The sequence below is a fragment of the Dipodomys merriami genome, unplaced genomic scaffold (assembly GCF_024711535.1).
Source record: "Dipodomys merriami isolate MVZ:Mamm:240054 unplaced genomic scaffold, mDipMer1.0.p SCAF_3, whole genome shotgun sequence".
Taxonomy (NCBI): domain Eukaryota; kingdom Metazoa; phylum Chordata; class Mammalia; order Rodentia; family Heteromyidae; genus Dipodomys; species Dipodomys merriami.
The window spans coordinates 23,720,583-23,738,932 of NW_027204492.1; the positions used below are offsets into that span (position 1 = coordinate 23,720,583).

Here is an 18,350-nt window from a genome sequence, read left to right on the forward strand (position 1 = left end):
AAATATTTTCTGTTGATTCATCATACACTTGCTAAAATGGGAGGACACAAGAACAAAATAAGCCTACAAGGTGGTTATTCTGATTTTGCAATATCTGTCATTGTCAGTGTCTAATTTAAATACATTCCTGGATAATGTTATTTATTGCTTATTCAGCCCAGACCTGGTCTCCTGGCTCTGTCATATGCAGAAAAAGAAACACCTTCTGGGACTGTGAAGGATTACTAAACCTTTCTCTAATCCTTTAATAGATGATGCAAGGAAGGAACAGAGAGTCAGGTCTAAGCTAGACTCTTCTTCATAGTTCTACAAATATAGAAAATCCATGAAGCATTGTGATTGGGAAAACGGACTGCCTAATTTCTTTTTTCTATATAAAGAATAGGAATTTCTTTCTTTTTATTAATGTTTTTTATTGTGAAAATACCATACAGAAGAGTTACAATTACATGAGCAAGGAAATGAGTACATTTCTTTTTTTTTTTTTTTTTGAGTTTTTCAAATACTTTCTTTTTTTTGTTGTTGTTTTTTTGTTTTTTTTTTAATTTAATTTTATTTTATTTGAGAACATACTGTACAGAGGGGCTACAATTACATGGGCAGGATAATGCATACATTTCTTACCAAGCATTGCAGCCTCCTCCTTTGTTTACCCTTCACCTCCCTTCCCAGCCTCCCCCCTCCCCCCACCCAATTATACCCCCCTCCCCCCCCCCACACCGACATTGTAAAGTTGGTTTTGACATGACATTTTGTACTTCTCATTGTTGCAACAGGTCCACCTGAATCCTTAAACGACTTGTTTGTCCCCATCTCCTCCACATGTTATACTGACATCAAATATAGTGAAAGCGGGGGTTACACTGTGGGGGAGGGACATACAAAGCAACAAAGAAATAATTTTATAAATGCGTTAGAAACACATGCATGAAAGAAACGAAAACATTAAAATACATATTTAAGGGTTCATTTTCCTAACATCACATTATCTGACCTTTTCCGCTTGACTCATACCTATACTAGATATTGCAAATAAGGGAAACCATGGGACCTATGCTTCTTTGGGCCTGGCTTACTTCACTTAATATAATTTTTTCCAAACCTTTCCATTTCCTAACAAATGGGGAAATGTCATTCTTTCTGATGGAGGCATAGAATTCCATTGTGTATATATACCACATTTTCTTGATCCATTCATCTACTGAGGGGCATCTGGGTTGGTTCCATATCTTAGCTATGGTAAATAATGCTGCAATAAACATAGTTGTGCTGGTAGCTTTAGTGTGGTCTTGTTTGTAAACATTTGGGTAAATGCCCAAAAGTGGGATTGCTGGATCATAGGGGAGATCTATGTGAAGTCTTTTGAGGAACCTCCACACTGCTTTCCAAAGTGGTTGAACAAGTTTACATTCCCACCAACAATGAAGTAAGGTTCCTTTCTGTCCACATCCCCTCCAGCATCTGTTGTTGTTAGAGTTCTTGATTTTTGCTGTTCTAACTGGAGTGAGGTGATATCTCAATGTTGTTTTGATTTGCATTTCTTTTATGGCTAGGGATATTGAATATTTCTTCATGTGTCTATTGGCCATCCTTCTTTCTTCTTCAGAGAAGCTTCTCTTTAAGTCTTTCGCCCACTTATTTATTGGGCAGTTGTTTCTTTGAGGATTTGTTGTTGGGTGGTTTAATTTTTTGAGTTCCAAGTATATTTTAGATATGAGACCCTTGTCCGTTGTATGGCTAGTAAAGATCTTCTCCCAATCGGTGGGCTTTCTATTGATCTTGCTAGCTATGTCATTTGCCCTGCAGAAGCTCTGCAACCTTATGCAATCCCATTTGTCCAACCTTTCTTTGATTTGTTGTGCTTCCGGGTCTCTATTCAGAAAATTTCGGCCTGAGCCAAGGAGACCTAGGGTTTCTCCTATTCCATCCTGTAATGTTTTCAGAGTGTCTGCTTTGAGTTCAAGGTCTTTGATCCATTTGGAGTTGATTCTGGTGCAGGGTGATATATAAGGATCTAGCTTTAGTTTTCTACATGTAGTTAACCAATTTTGCCAGCACCATTTACTGAAGAGGCTGTCTTTCTTCCATTCTATTGTTTTAGCTTCCTTATCGAAGATTAGATGGCTATAGGTCTGTAGGTTCAGGAAATGAGTACATTTCTTATCAAGCATTTTTGCCTCCTCCTTTGTTTCCCCTTACCATCCCTGCCCTCCCATCTCCCCCCATCCTCCCACCCCTCCCCACCCCCCCACCTCCACCAAAGTTGTAAAGGTCATTTTTCGATATAACGTCTTGTACATCTCATTGTTGCAATGGGTCCACCTGTATCCCTATTTAAACACTTTGTTTTTTCCCTTCCCCTCCACAAATTATACCAAACTGGATTCACAATTAATGTAGGCCACTGGGCAGGGGGGAATTCTTTATCATCAGCAATGTTTCATGTACAAATGAGGATGATATTGCTACCGTTTTCATAGTGAGGGTATGAAGATTCCATGAGGTGATATGCAGAAATCACTTAGCAAAATGGTTCATAAGTGTTCAATAGAATATTATTACTAGTAGCATAGGAGTAGTAACAATAGTAGCAGTACCAATATCAGTAGCATTTGACTTTGCAATCACAAAACAGAAAAATGAACTCATAATTTATAGATTGGGAATAAGAAGGATCTAGAAAAAGTAATTTTCACAGCCGTGTACTTTTTGCAGAGAAGCATACCTGTGTATGTGCATTTGGTAAGCTGTAGAAAACATGTGCTCCAAGGACTGGTTGTAACCTGCTTTGACCTTCACAGAATATTTCATTTCCCTAATGCTGATGTGAAGCTCCATCTAGTTCATGATAGTCATTGAGTGTTGCCTCAAAACCTTCATTTACTTTCTATTTTCAAGAAGTTACATGCTGATTGCAGAACTTAGGCTGGAATGTAGTGTCACTTTTGTACATCTCTAAATATGAGATTTAAAATCATCTTCTACCCCTGAAATCAGGAAGGAAAAATGAGTATTATATTCAGTGTGGCCAAGAGCCCTTCTAGGTGAGTCAGTTCCACTAAACAAAATATTATGGTAGGTAATAGAGAACATAGTTTATCTAGGTCAATATGAAGAATATGATTCTCCCAAGACAAAACAAAAATGTTCCCAGCTTAATGTAAACCCCAAATGAAACATGTGAAACCAATGTATCATGGGAAGAAAACAGTATACTGGGATTTTGAAACAAGTTTAGTCTATGAATCCCTTCATCTCTAATGACTTTTCCGTGTGTGTGTGTGTGTGTGCGCGCACGCGCGCGCGCACACGTGCATGTATGTGCCTTTCCTAGGCTTGAACTCAGGGCCTCATCATTGTCTGTCTCTACGCTTCTTTTTCTCAAGGCTCATACTATACCACATGAGCCACAACTCACTTCCAGGTTTGTGCTGGTCAATTAGAGTTTCCTGCCCAAGCTGGTTTCAAACTTCAATCCTCAGATCTCAGCTTCCTGAGTAGCTAGGATTACAGATGTGAGCCAGTAATGTGACTTTTCTATTTTATCAAGATATTAAAGTTGTAAATATGTCTATGAGGTTTTTCTTTAATCAAATATATAAAAATCCAAATTTAAGAAGGTGATAAACTGAGGCAAAACGTGCAATAAGTTTATCCCCAGCGTTCCTTAATATTTTCTAAATTCAATTGAATTCTTTTTAACTGTATTTTTAGGTCCACATCTGTTAGGTAAAAAATCACAATCACTAAAATCTAATATAACAACCTGTTATCAGAGGTATTTACATTGCTGTCTCCAAAGTGACAGCTCAAGTTGTTTATATAAGAGGGAGAAAACAGCAGGCTAACATCTTCAACTCCACCATATCCAAATTCTGCTGAAATCTCTGCACACAAGCAAATAGCCAGAGCTGTCAGGAGCCTTAAAATAAAAGTCAAGTACCGTGCTCAATGCTTTATCGAAAACGTAATTTATCACATAAATAAAACTCCCTCAGCAGTGTCCTCTTTCCATACAAAGGACAATGGCACGTTAGCTCTTATTAAAACTATTAAGCACCAGAGGAAAAGCATCTTCAAATTTCAGGAAGAGTCACAAGATGCAAAGCTTGCAAACTACTTTTGAAGCATTCATTCTTCCACACATTTTGCTCAGCATGCTCCATGACCTGAGATGACCCCAAAGCTCTGTAATCCATAAAAATACTTGGTTGGTAAATTCAGTGGTTAGGGTCTAGAGGGTTTAGGAAAACATCCTTGGCATAGTCCTATCATAAGCAATTGACCTAAATATATTTCTTATTATACCTTTACACATATCCCAATTCCCTATTAACTATGGGAGGGGAAGGTACACAAATCAGTGCCAGCACTTCTTTATCAAAAGGAAATACAATTTAAAGATGGTGCTTACTCCATCTAGGAAGAAGACCACTTGCCACTTGTTTGTGTGAAAAATATACCTCAAGAAGTAAACACAGGAGCATATAAAACATTTAGTAATAGGCTATTCTTGTTGAGAAGTGTTTATCCTGTGATGCACTCTTATGCATTCACTTGATCCACTTCAGAATACTCTTCCAATGCCCAAATTCAGAAGAGAATGATTCTGAAGAAGCAATCTTAATGTCTGACAAGGAAACTACCAAGTGGGAATATAAAAGAAATGTCATAGTAGATATCCAATGCATTAGCGTTTATAAATTCTGAACACAGGAAAAGCTGTTGTGAGTAAACCTTATGAATAATTCAGTACAGACTCATGACTGCACAAGTCATATGGGACAAGTGCATGATCCCCCATGAAAGTATGCTTATACAAAGAATCAAAGTGTCCAATGTGTGATAGCATCATCATGGCATTTTCAGAGCACTGAAGAGGTCTACTTAAAGTCAATCACCAGTAACTCCATAACATCCATGCTCAGTAAGTTAATTTAAGTGCATGGCAATTACATAGTATTTAGGAAGTGCCTAGTCCAACAGAGATGTAAAGGAAGCCCTTACTAGTTCTTGTTCAGCTATAGTAGTTTTACCATCAGTACTTTGCTGTATCCACTGACCTCCAATAATATATATAATTCTTCTGGGTTCATGCAATAAATGCTAGTCAAAATCCATTGAGCAAAACAGAAAATGGGATTTAATATAGGAAATGGTTTGCACAGATATTAGGGGGTTTAGCAAAAGAAAGGCTATCTTCAGAAAGTGGTCAGCACCTCTAGGTTTGGGCAACAAAGGGAAGAGTTTGGGATTGTCAGAACCTAGAAACCTTGCACCATGGAGGTAGGATAATGTTCTTCTAAGAAGAGGACATCAGCCTTCTTATAATAACAATATTCTTCTTGTAATAATCTGGTACCTCTGAGGAAACATTATGATTATGACTGATACTCATCGTATTCAAATTAGCTGGAAAATGCAGCCAGTTACTGCTGGCAGAATGAAGGCTTACTGTAACAATGAGGTTGACAGGAACAGAAAACAAGCAGGAAGGCGCAAATCCCTTCTCACTTGTCTAGCCTCCTAGAATTCCTTCATTTCCCATATTGTCAGGACCTATCAAAATCTAACTGGTAAACGAAAAAAAAAAGAGAGATCTTAGTGTCCCAATTGCAACAACCCAAAACAATGCCTTTAAAGAGTAAGTTTGGAGCTGTAAGAAAGCAGCTTAATAACTAAATACTGTTCCATGAGGTGTCAGATTTTTCATGTCATTGTTGCTCCTGGAATCACTCAGATATGCTTACTGTTTGGATGAAACATTAATTAGAATGGACTGTTTGCCACAGAGGATTTCAACTTTAGAGAATTCATAAGAAGCTGTGATTAGAAGACCTCAACCAAAGCCACTCCCCATGTTTATGAGGATGATTTTGACTCTCCTCTTATGGAAACTCAAGTATTCAGTATTCATCATCATTTTCTGCATTAGTTCAGGTTCAAGTCTGTATCCTCAATGTTTCCCTAACTGATTCTGTACACCTTGTAGGGGAGTCACATGGCCTATCTCCAAAATTCTGGAAGCAAGAAGCCTGAGCTAGGCCATCAAGTGTGTCCATTTTTGAAGCTCACCTGGGGAAGTAGTAGATCAACCCTAGAACCACACTGGAGGCCTAGTGAAAATACCCCAGTTATTTTTTCCCTCTAATATTCATTAGACCACCTCCTGTTATTTAGGGTCCTTATCATTTGGAAACTTCACAGAGTTCAGATGAGAGTGACAATCTGTAGAATTCTAGTCCAATTCTAATCCAGTGAACTTCTGAGTAGAACAATCATGAGTTATAAGGCTTCTGTTCCCATTCATAACCATGTATAACATCTCCATGGTAAATGTTTTAATAATTTCTTCATGAAATACTATACCAGGAAGAATGGTTAGCAGTAGCCACAACATGAAAACATAATCTTAGAGTGGCTGATCAATGAAATCAGACCATTTCATAAAAAGCCATGCAGCCATACTTCTGGTCTGTAAATTGCTTTAGGTGCCAAAGGGAATTGAAAGACTGGTCTACCCTGTCGAGCTAATACTACAATATTAACAACCTGCAGCAGACAGGTTTCTTCAACTTCTTAGGAGGAAAACACTACAGAATGATTTTAGGGACTTCTTGTAAGTCCCTGGTATCTATGCAAGCAGAAAGTCAAAAGTCTGCACAGCAAGACAATCCACAGTGATCCTCTCCTTAGTCTGAATTACAGCAGAAATCATGGTCTGATGAGACCATGTCATGAGCGATGTCATATTACCTTAGACTCTTCTCTACTTGCCTGTCCTTCCATGTCTTTATCCTTTACAGAACTGAATATACAGTAGGTATTTCCTAAGTATCTATACAATTAAATTGAAATAGATACTCAAATAGAAAACAGTAAAACTTTCATGTTACTCTTCCTATCTCCAGAAGTGCTGAAAGGGTTAACTTCTTTGGCTCTAATGATAAAAATCCAAGATACAGAGATACAAATAGTAAATTGGCAAGCAGTGTCATGTAAGTAGCATCATTGTACAATATGTTCTTCTTACAATAACAATCAAATTTACAAACAAATTAGCTGTGGAGTCTGAAGGACATTCTGTAGTTTTCACACTGGGCCTTCATCTCCTGCTGATAGACGACTTTGACTGTAAATTGAAAACTGGAAGTGGTTAAACATTCTGTGTATTCACAAGTGCCATTTCCAAAATTGAGGCTTCAGAAAGGAGATACAAGAAAGGGTCGACGGAAACTCAGAGCAATTATGCCTGTTATTAAGATGAGGTAGTGGCAATTATATAGCAGACTCATAGGGAGTATGTACGTGCTGATTGTTCTAAGGGAGCCTGAAAGAACAAACTTTTATAGCACTCATCAGACTTTGAATCTCTAGAGGAAGTGAGGGTTGTCAGGTATTCCATCAGTATGCTTTTGGACAGGGCGTATGGCCCCCAGGAACCATCTTCTAAGAAATGCATAAATTTTTTCCTTAATGAGTATGAATGAAACCTTTTGGTAATAGAATATCTTATTTGACTATTTCTTTCTTCTAGAATAGCCATTCTCAAGCTGTTAGGTTTCATAACTCCTTTGAATTCCTAAAAATTATTGGGGATCTCAGAGAGCTTTAATTTGTGTGGGCTTTTTTAGTGTAACTATTTACCATATTAGAAATTAATTTAGAGTGAATTTATTGATCTAAGGATATATAGTAGCCCCAGATAGTCTTGGGGAAACTCCACTATACACACATAAGCAAATATAAAAGGTAAAATATTTTAATAGCTTTCATCTTGTAGACCTTCTGAAAGAGACTCAGAAGTTCCCAGTCTCTTTATCATATTTCCTCCATTCTAAGATACCATAGGGTAAAAGATGGCATTACTTTGGTAACTTGGGTGATGGGACAGAATGTTCCACTAATAGTATGCATTGATTGTAAGATAGATACACAGTCATTTTAGACAAGTTAAAATATGGAAGGAGTAGGAAAAACACTTCTGAAAACTGAGGGATTAGTGCAGATCCAACGTAATATCAGTGAACTTCTGCAACCCCGAATTCTGTTGATGAAAGTAGTTTTACTTAGAATCTCTTTGCATGTTACACTTTGCGTTTTCTTGCTCTGAAATTCTTACAGTCAATGAAGCATTAATGTTGTCACTCAACATTTGCCAACAGTAATACTAGATACTGGGAATATAAAAATGAATGAGTTCTCTTTGCCCTTGAGGACTCATAGACCTGGTGGAAGACATAGGAAGGCAAACAAGTATTCGTATGATAATGGAGAAGCCCAGTATATGAGAGAGTCCTGGAGCTGGAAAAGCAACTTCAAGTGCCCGGAGATGGAGCCCTGTGTATTCAAGAATGCTTGAGGTTAATCACTGAGTTTAAGCAATTAGTCACCCTCTTAACCAAGAGCTGTCCGAAAACATGGATGGAATTTGAGATCATTATCTAAAGTGGAATTAGACACAGAAAGACAAGTACAAAATGATCTCTCACATATATGGAATATAAAAAAGCTGATCCCACAGAAGTTGTGAGTAGAATGATGGTTGCCAGAGACTTGGAAAGTAAGAGGGAGGAAAGGATAGGGAAAAGTTCATCAAGAGGCAGTTATAGATACATAAGAATAAGAAGTCATAGTTGCTATAGCACAGTATGGTAAATTGAGATAACAATAATGTACTATGTATTTCAAAACAAGAACTACATGATAGGATTTTTAAATGCTACTATAAAAAGTGATAAATATTTGAAGAGGTAAATATGTTTAACCTGATTTAAACATTATGCAATATGCACACTTATATAAACTTTACATCGTACCCCACTAATATGTACAAATTTTATGTACATAAAATGTAATCCAGTAATCCTAGCTACTGGGGAGACTGATATCTGAGGATCATGAATTAAAGACAGCCCAGACAGGAAAGTCCAAGAGACTTTTATCTTCAATTAGCTATCCAAAAGTCAGAAGTGGAGCTGTGGCTCAAGGGATAAAGTACTAGCTTTAAGAAAAAAAAACTCTCAAGGATAGCACCCATGCCCTGAGTTCAAGCCCCAGACCTGGCCTAAAAATATAAATTACAAGAAGAATATTAAAATATTTCCCTGGTGACCTTTGTCACAGTGACTTTCAGATCTTCATTGATTTTAGTTTAATTTAACCTTGCAACATGAGTGATTCATTCAGAGATGTAAAACCAGAAATTTATTAACCAGTCCAAATATAATGCTATTATCCATAAGCTTCAATTAAAATAGAAAGCCTAACAGCTTTGTTTTGATTCAACCTACAATAACAAAAAACCTCAACGAAGTATAGATGTAAGCAAGAAAGCAGCCAGAGTCTGTGTATAGTTTAGGATCAAATTGGAAGCTCCACCTTATCACCTAGGATGCAGGCTCCTGTTGCCATCCTAGCATATAACTTCCATTTTTGAGGCAACCTTGAAGCCCAAGATGTCTGCTAAAACTCTCACTACTGTATCTGTATTGCAGAATGGAAGGAAGAGCAAAAAGAGGCTTCTTCTAGTTGATTTCCACTGTTTTCAAGCAGGTGGATACTTCCACACTTCCTCTTAGATCATATAATGCCTGGAATTTTATCACATAGATACTAATAATTGGAAAATGTCTTTTATTCAAACATCTGTATGACCAGATAAAGCTTTTGTCCTCCTATTGTTACGGAAGAAATAATGAACAAATAATAGAATAGGCCTAGAATTATGGGTTTCTACCACAGGCAATGTACAATCACAATTTTCATATTTTATTTTGGTTCTAGTCTGGCTGAGTTTCTTCAAATTTATAAAGAAGAAAGAAATCTCACCCAAAGAACATTGATTTTCTGTTATGGGAAAGCACAATGACACATAAAAGAGTAATAACCCTTAATAATCTTTTTTTATAAAAAGTAGAAATTATTAGAAAATGAAATATACTGAGATTGCTTGTGAGGTGGGTTTTTTGCTTTATTGAGTTTTATTTTACTTTGCTTTGCTTTCTCTACTTCCAAAATATTTGAATGCTATTTAATGTATATACTCTGCAATCATATAATTCTAAAGTGTAAGCCAATTACACCTCTTGATTAGACTGATAGTAGCTATTCATTTGCAAGGAATAACACAGCAAAAGTGTCTAGTTTTCTCATTGAACAGCCATAGAGACAAACTGTGCTAATGCATTTGACCAAAGGTAGAGAAGGTCTTCAAATGCTCTATCCATTATGCAGAGTTACACAAGAGTGTGGATCTGAGATAATGGCAAATGATTTACCTATTGACAAGGCCATGTAATCTGATGTATTTCATCTTCTAATAATTTCCACAATTCTTAAAGCAAGATCAATAGAGGCCATCACTTTCAAAAGTGTCATCGTGCTTTTCAAGTACAAAATACTAAACTTTCTCCAGACAGCCTTTTCCCTCTTTTATAAATTTGAAGAGGCTCAGACAGTATCAATGTCAAGAAATGAGAAGGCCATTTGAAAACTGACAAAAATGATGCTAACAATCTGGAGATGTCAGTTTTTAGAAGCATGGGAAATATAATGTGGTGCTGCCAGAACACCTGGCAGAGAACATTCACTCCGATCTCTATATCTTCCCCAGGGCTAGCATAGTGCATAAGAGATAATCATATACTTCCTGAAAATTCTTACAGAGATCAGAACTTAGTAGGGACTTTTTAAATGGGCCACATGACTCCAAAGATTCTGAAGGAGAGAGATTTAGAAGTGTCATGTTTGGGTAGGGAGGTAAGACCTTTTGAGAAACAATTGGTTTCTCAACTCGGTTGAATGTTGGGGAAAGAAGCTATTAGCACTTGGTAGCAATTATAAAATACCATAACTATCCTACTTCTGTCCTCTTGTACATACTGGAATAAAGGAAATGAAGTCAGCAAAAGACTGCAAACTCCATGAGGGGAGAACTCACTATGTGTTCATTAGAGCTGCATTCTCAGTACCTAGCATAGGACAAACACATTTATTGGCAGAAAGAAGGAAATAAAGTATTATGTTTTGGGTTTAGAGTTGTGTCACAAATACTGTTACAAGTAATAAGAGGAATCCAAGTAATTAATTAAAATATTATTCATAATTGACTGATAAATTTACATGAGATAATATGGCCCAATATATGCCAACTATTTCTTGAAGGGCACTAAGAAGGGTACGTACTGTTGGGAGAGATGGGAGAGAATGATGAAAGGGGTACTATTGACCAAGATGCATTGTACTCACAAATTGGGATGTTGAATTGAAATCCCTTTGTTCAGCTATTACAGATAATACCTATAAAAAAGTAGAAGACATTATATTACTCTACTTCTAGATCAAAACTTGAAATTCCTCCATTTTTATTTTTATTTGCTCCATTGCAAAGAAGACAAATGATATTGTCATAGTTCTAGACAACACCCTCACTGTTCTATATCTGAGCTTTCCTTACAGGAAGAGAGTACATAGCTTTCATCAGATTCTCTGACATCTCTGTAAATCAAAAAAAAAGTATGAGAAGCACTGTTTCATACTCCAAGTACCATGAGTGCAGAAACTATGCCTGTCTGTCTGTATAGCAACTCAGAAGACAGGTGGTTGGATGGAAGAATATACTAATGGATGAATATGATGAATGGATGGCTTCCATATGAATTCTCCTGCTGCTAGTCAGTTTTTCCCTTCAGAAATCTTCATTGGCCCCACAACAGCTATAATTTAAGTCTAAACGTCTTCCTATACACTGCCTCCCACGAATTAGTCCAATGGTTCTCAACAAGTGACATTTTGTCCCTCAAGAGATATGTACCAATTTGACTGTCAAAACTAGATGCTACCTGCATCTAATGAATAATTCTACTGAACAACATATAGATGCACAGTACTGATGCCACTTGAAAATAGTACCTCCATGGAGAAATCTGGACCTAGTCCCTGACAAATATTTAGAACATCATTTGCCACTAATTACTATCCTGTTCCATGCCTAAGAAATCCTAGATCATACTTCCCTACTCTCATGTGGTTTCATGTTGCTGTGATTTTGCTCCTTCAGCCTCTTTTGCTGAGATAACTCATCTCACTTTGCTCCTTCTCTATATCTTTGATTAATCTTTCAAGTTAAGTTTACATTTCCCTTCCAGGAAACTTGTCTGAATCCTTCCTCTTTATTGGACATACATGTATCATGCCTGCCCCATGCTATATTGAATGACATATTTCTGTATTTGCCTTCTAGCAGTTAACTGTTAAGCTAAGAATGGCAGAACGTTGTTTTATTTGTATTTGTAATGGTACTTAGCACATAAGTACCCAGAAAGCATTGAACTAGAGGATAAGAGATTGCAAAGACCTTCTTGGACAAAAAGAACAGCCTTTAGGTTGACTCAAAAGTAGAGGGCAGGACTAATGTGGTGAAAAAAGAGCAAAGAATGTGTCTACTCTGCTGAATAAGGAACATAGGGACTAAGAAAAACATCTGAAAATGGGGATGTTATTTTCTCAAATGAGTTTTTTTTTCCTCAAGCACATAAAGTAATCATCTTGGGTAAATTGTATGACACCTAGCAGACACTCTATGAATAGTTTTATTAATGGCCCAGATTAGTCATCCTGTAATTTTATAGGTGCTATAGATTTGGACCAACTCAATAAAAAGAGTAGCACTTGTTCACATTTAAGAAGTAGGATAACTAAAGAAAAATATTAAATTAATTACAGTGTAGTTGGTATAGGAGTAAGGCGAAAATCATGAAAATGGTAGAAGGATAACTGAAAGGGAACTACATTGAATATTGGTGAGACTAAGTTTCTTCCACTTCTGAAGATTTGCAACCATGAAACCATCATCAATATTAATACCACTAACAATCTAGTACTATGTACCAGACACTGGGCTGACTACTTTATATCACCCTATCATGTAACATAAAAATTTTAATGTATGTACTATCATTAGCCTCTTTTGTTAGAGAGAAGGAATCTAGAGCTCGGCAGAATAACCTAATTTGCCCAGGGTTACACACAAGTTAAGGCAGGGAACTTGGAACAAAACAATTATAAAGACCCCAAGTATACAAATGATGCTTTGTATCTACAGTGTGGGATTAAGTTTGTAATTGAGGAAATTTCCAACTTAGTCTAATCAAAGGCTCATATTCGCATATTGCTTTTACACATAGATTTTTCCCTGTAGGATTCTGCTGCTTTATAAACTGATACTTAGGTCAGAATTAGCTGGATCTTTAAGCCAACCATGAGACTGGTTTGACCTGAAAGTCACTCCCTTCAAGGTACGTTTTCAATTAGCAGAGGAAGACATGGAGCTGACAAGGGCTGACAAGTGGACCACGCACTCCTTTCTGCCCAGGGTTATTTCTCAAGGAAGGTTGTTGGGAGATGGCCACATTCCACCAGCTGGAGGCTATGCCAATGACCTTTAACGCTAGTCTAATTTAAATACATTTTGACATTTCAAATAAATTAATGTGTTTTTACAAGGTGGGGCAAGTACCACAAATTAGGCCAAATAGTTTGCCTGTGGCTGGGACACTAAGCAGAGTTTATAGAATATCACTGCTGTTCTTCAAGCTCTTTCTACTCGCATCCCAAAACGAAGTGTTTATCCTACCACCTCACCTCCCAAAAACATTTGGTCAAATGCTAGCAGTTCTCACAAGGTAACCTTCAATCCATCTCAGTAGCATGTAATTCTGGAATATCTCTTCTCCTAATAGATGCAATTTTTGTTGTTGTTGTTCTGGAATGAGGCTTGGACGCAGGGCCTGGGCACTGTCCCTGAGCTTCTGTGCTCAAGGCTAACATTCTACCACTTTGAGCCACAACATCACTTTCAGCTTTCTATTGGTTAGTTGGCAATGAGTCTCACAGACTTTCCTGCCTGGGTTGCTTTCAAACCATGATCCTTAGATCTCAGGCTCCTGAGTAGCTAGGATTAAAGGTGTGAGCCACCAGCACCTGCCGATAGAAGCACATTTTAACAGCCAGGATCAGTTTAAAAACTGCCTTTCATTGTTTAAAAAAAAGTGCCTTAATAGTAAATACTGGATTTCTACCCTGTGAATGTAAGGCACATGTTCCTTAAAAATTTATCTGGAAATAGGAGTATTTAACTTCAGACAGACATAAAAGGAGCTGACAACCTAAAAGAGGTGGAAAGGTCCATCTTCTGAAAAGGCAGCCCCTTGACTACTAAGTAGCCACACATCTTTCATCTGGGCAGATTTCATAGACAAGCTGCCCTGCCAAATCAAATGGGAATTAAAGGAATTCTGTGTAGTTGGTATAGAATGTGTCTCAGAAGCCCAAAGACCACTTTAGTCACAGGAAAATGCCAGAGGGTGGATTATTTGATGGAAAAGAAAACAAATAGGTGCAATAGCTGATGTATTTTTGAAGCAATATTAAACCTAATAAACATGACATCAATAGTATTGGCTTAAATCAGGGTGGGTGACTTAGAGAATTTAACAGCTTATTTTTTTTCCACTACCAGCCTTTATCTCAGAGGCAGCCTTGATTGCTAAGAACAGTGTCAGAAACATGCTCCTTCTCTTGCTCCTGCCAGGTGTGTGTTGTCCCTGGCCTCTGCCCTGGCCTTAGCTCCCAGAGTGGGGATAATTAGAATGTCATTTCTGCCAGGTTTGTTTTTTCTGGGTCACTGACCAGACTCTATTGAAATAGGAATGTTGTACTGAAATAAATTCATTTCCTCATCCTCATCCAACCTCAGCTTATTTCCTGGGGGACGATGCTCTATAGGACCAGTGCACACACACAGTTTCTGTGCAAGCATGTATATAGTGTATAGAGAGGTCCAATGCAGAGGCAAGCAGGGGAGGAAGTCAGCAACAACAGCAGCAGGAAGAGTCTTCCCCATCTCGTGTCCCCCCCCTCTGTCTCTCTCTGTGTCTCTGTCTCTGTCTCTCTCTCTGTTTCTCTCTTTCTCTCTCTCTCTTTCTCCCTCTCCCTCTCTGTGGCAAGGTATTGACAAGCAAAGGCCTCACACAGACGTGCTGAAGAACACATCACCACAAGCTGCTCTGGGAGCTGTTAAAGCTGCTGTTTAATGTTTATCCAATGGCCTCCATCAGAAAGGCTTTGTAGAACACGCTTAACACTAGCTGAGCTTTATACCCCATTAGCACTCAAATTCCTAGCTGGTCAGAGACACATGGTACTGACCAGAGAAGGGTAGTCTATACGGGGGTTGAGGAGGAGGGTACACAGAAATGTGGAGATAGATGAGGTTTCTAGGTATCTGGGAGATATTCAAAGGAGAGAGCAAAGACTCCCATGTGTGACAATAGAAAAGGTCAAAGGCAATCTTTGTCTTTGATGACATCACCAGTTGTCTTCCCCTGTGAGACACAAATAAAAGAAAGGCATTATCTCAGATCTCAGACCTGGTGATTTTCTACTTCATCACTGATGACATGTAGGGCCTCTTTCAGAATCCTCTTAGGAATGCAATGACAGCCCATATCTTGTTTCTAGTCTTCTGCATTCCAGGAGAAAAACAAAGCCTTAGTAGAGCTTTCACTAGAAGCCAAAAAGAATAGCTACATTACAGTTAGTATTTTGTCTAGTCTTTCTGCCTCTATATGACCTAAAAGGGGAGAAATAAAAACTAATGAGTGGCGAAGAGTGTCATGGAACACAGTTCTCTAAGAGAAGTGCCCAGGGATAAATAGTCACTATCAAGATGTCAGGGCAGACATTGAGGCAAGTCTTGTGTCCAGAAAGGAACTAAAGTGGAACAATGTTTAGTTGGTCTATGTGTCCCCAGTGCCTACCATAACACTTGACAAGGCCCAACACACACACACACACACAAACACACACACACACACACACACACACACACACACACACACCAGTCTTTTTACCTCTCTCTCTTTGTCATGTTTCACATCCATCTACTATCCATGTATTTATTGTCGTAGCTCAGGGATCATAAACTCTTACCTGAACTGCTGCAGAAACCTCCAAGCTCCCTTCCTGTCTCCAATGTGGTCTCAACAGCAACTGGTACAACCTTCTAAAACCCAAATATGACACTGTCATGCCTACTTAAGATTCTTCAGTGGCTTTCAACAGTTACCAGAATAAAACTGGATGTGTTCGTCCTTCTATTACCTGCTATATCACTTTGCTAGGGCTGCTGCAACCAAATTTCACAGACTGAGTGGTTTAAACAATAGAAGTTTACTTCCTCACATGTCTGAATGCTGGGACACCAAGATCAACTTGTTGACATATCTGGTTTCCCCTGAGTCTCCTTTGTGGCATTCAGATGCCCAGCTTCTTGTCACATCCTGATATATTTATCCATGAGTGTATGTGCCTTTCTTATATCTCTTTCTCTTATTATGCAAACATTTGTCCCTTTGGATTAGCACCTTTCCCCTTATGATCACCATTAATCAAGGCTCTATGGTCAAATACAGACACAGTGGGGGTTAAGATTTTAATAGATTAATTTGGAGAGGATGTAATTTACTCTGTAATACCTGGCCAGGGTCTCCCACCTCATTTGCCTTACTAAACTTTTTCCTAGTTGCCTAGATGAGCCATGTAGTGTCTTACCCTGGACCCAGATTGTCCTCAACTCTACTTCTTCCTCAATTTCCACCCCATTTGTCCTCCCCTACTTGTCATCTCAGCCCCTATTTAAGTACTTCTCTGATAATATCCTGTCCAGGTAAAGTGCTCTTATACCCTCACTGTTGCCCTTTCTTATAACATAGAGAAGAGTTGCTAATGGTTCTTCTGAAGTCATTTGAGGATAGATGTTCTATCATAGTCATTTTGTAATCTCCAAAGCCCAGCAACAAGCTTTTGCTGGGGATGCTACTCAGCAAACATTCAATGTCTTAGCTGAGTGAGGGGGCATATGGAATAAATCAGGCCAAACTAAGTGAGCAACGTAGGAGTGGAAAGCAATACTCAATGAACTATACCTAAATAATCCACAAGATGCATATTAGATTTATACGAATGGCAGCTCTTGTCTAAAAAGCTGTTGACTGAGTAGAGTAACATCTGATTTCTCCAGAAACTTGTCTAAAAGTGTCTATGACTTGCCTTTTTTATGCATCCTCAGGACAGTGAGAGAGACCAGTCTATTATAGCCACCCAGAGCAATAGTCCTCAGAATTACCTAGGAGGATATCTGGGGCCCCACCCCAAAGGTTTCTTGGTAAATAGTTCTAGGAAGAAGCCTGAGAATTTGCATTTGCATTTCTAACAATTTCACAAGTGATGCTATTGTTGCTGGCCTGTTGACAGCATTCAGAAAACCATTGCTCTAGAAGATCCCTCTAAAATTTTTGAAAAATTTTGCATTGTGTTAGAAATGGCACAGGTGATAAATATATTTACCAGAGCATGTCACTAATGATCCCCTGTTCCACTATTAGACAACACTAATGTTGCTGAAATCTGAGGGAGGGGAAAGCAATAAGCCAATTTCTCCTTTAAGGTAAAACTGCATCTAGAAAGATGTGGTAACTTAATGGTGTGTGTTCTGTTCTTTTTCCAGGTGCGATTAGAATGGCCAACAGACCTTGCAGTCAATCCCATGGACAATTCGTTGTATGTCTTGGATAACAATATTGTGCTGCAAATTTCTGAGAACAGGCGTGTGCGGATCATCGCAGGGCGCCCCATTCACTGTCAGGTGCCGGGCATCGATCATTTCTTGGTCAGCAAGGTAGCAATTCACTCTACTCTGGAGTCAGCTAGAGCCATCAGCGTCTCCCACAGCGGGCTGCTCTTCATCGCTGAAACAGATGAGAGAAAAGTAAACCGCATTCAGCAAGTGACCACCAATGGGGAGATCTCCATCATTGCCGGTGCCCCCACTGACTGTGACTGCAAAATTGATCCCAACTGTGACTGTTTTTCAGGTATGACCTTTTTAGCAATTCACCAGTTCCCCCTCTCTGTTTTCAAAAGTAAAATGTGCATCAGAAAGCTCAAAAGGAAAACGAAAGGCTTCCTTATAAACAATAGTGTGACCTTGTGGAGAAAACCATGCATTAGGAGTCACATCACCTAAAGTTGCTCTGACAATTTATTCCCTGAGTGAGCCTTAGAGGAAAAAAAATCATAAAACCTCTTCCTGACTCATTTGCCTTATTTGTTAAATAGAGATAAACTCCTGCCTGTCATATCACCTTACCAGTCTAAAGATAAACTAGCATAATAAAAATAGACTCAAATAGTTAACAATCATTGTACAAATGTAAGATCATGACATTATTTGTGCTATAAGAAACCTAAAACTAGGTTTAAAAGGCACATTTACTGATTTAGCTAAG

General features: G+C 38.3%; 1 protein-coding gene and 1 long non-coding RNA gene across 10 annotated transcripts in view; one reads left to right on the top strand and one right to left on the bottom strand.

Annotated features, from left to right (window-relative positions):
- The window catches only part of Tenm1 (teneurin transmembrane protein 1), an 875,459-nt gene that overhangs the window by 817,397 nt on the left and 39,712 nt on the right, over positions 1-18,350 (top strand). For all 9 annotated transcript variants that reach the window (XM_070039761.1, XM_070039760.1, XM_070039769.1 and 6 more), the window contains one exon: positions 17,570-17,936. In XM_070039761.1, coding sequence (XP_069895862.1) covers positions 17,570-17,936 — 367 coding nt within the window. The remainder of the gene's footprint in view (positions 1-17,569; positions 17,937-18,350) is intronic.
- LOC138840079 (uncharacterized) lies at positions 782-17,800 on the bottom strand. Its single transcript, XR_011376039.1, has 3 exons — positions 17,594-17,800; positions 2,726-2,987; positions 782-863 (listed from the first exon to the last, which is right to left on the bottom strand). It is a non-coding gene; the product is annotated as an uncharacterized lncRNA (long non-coding RNA).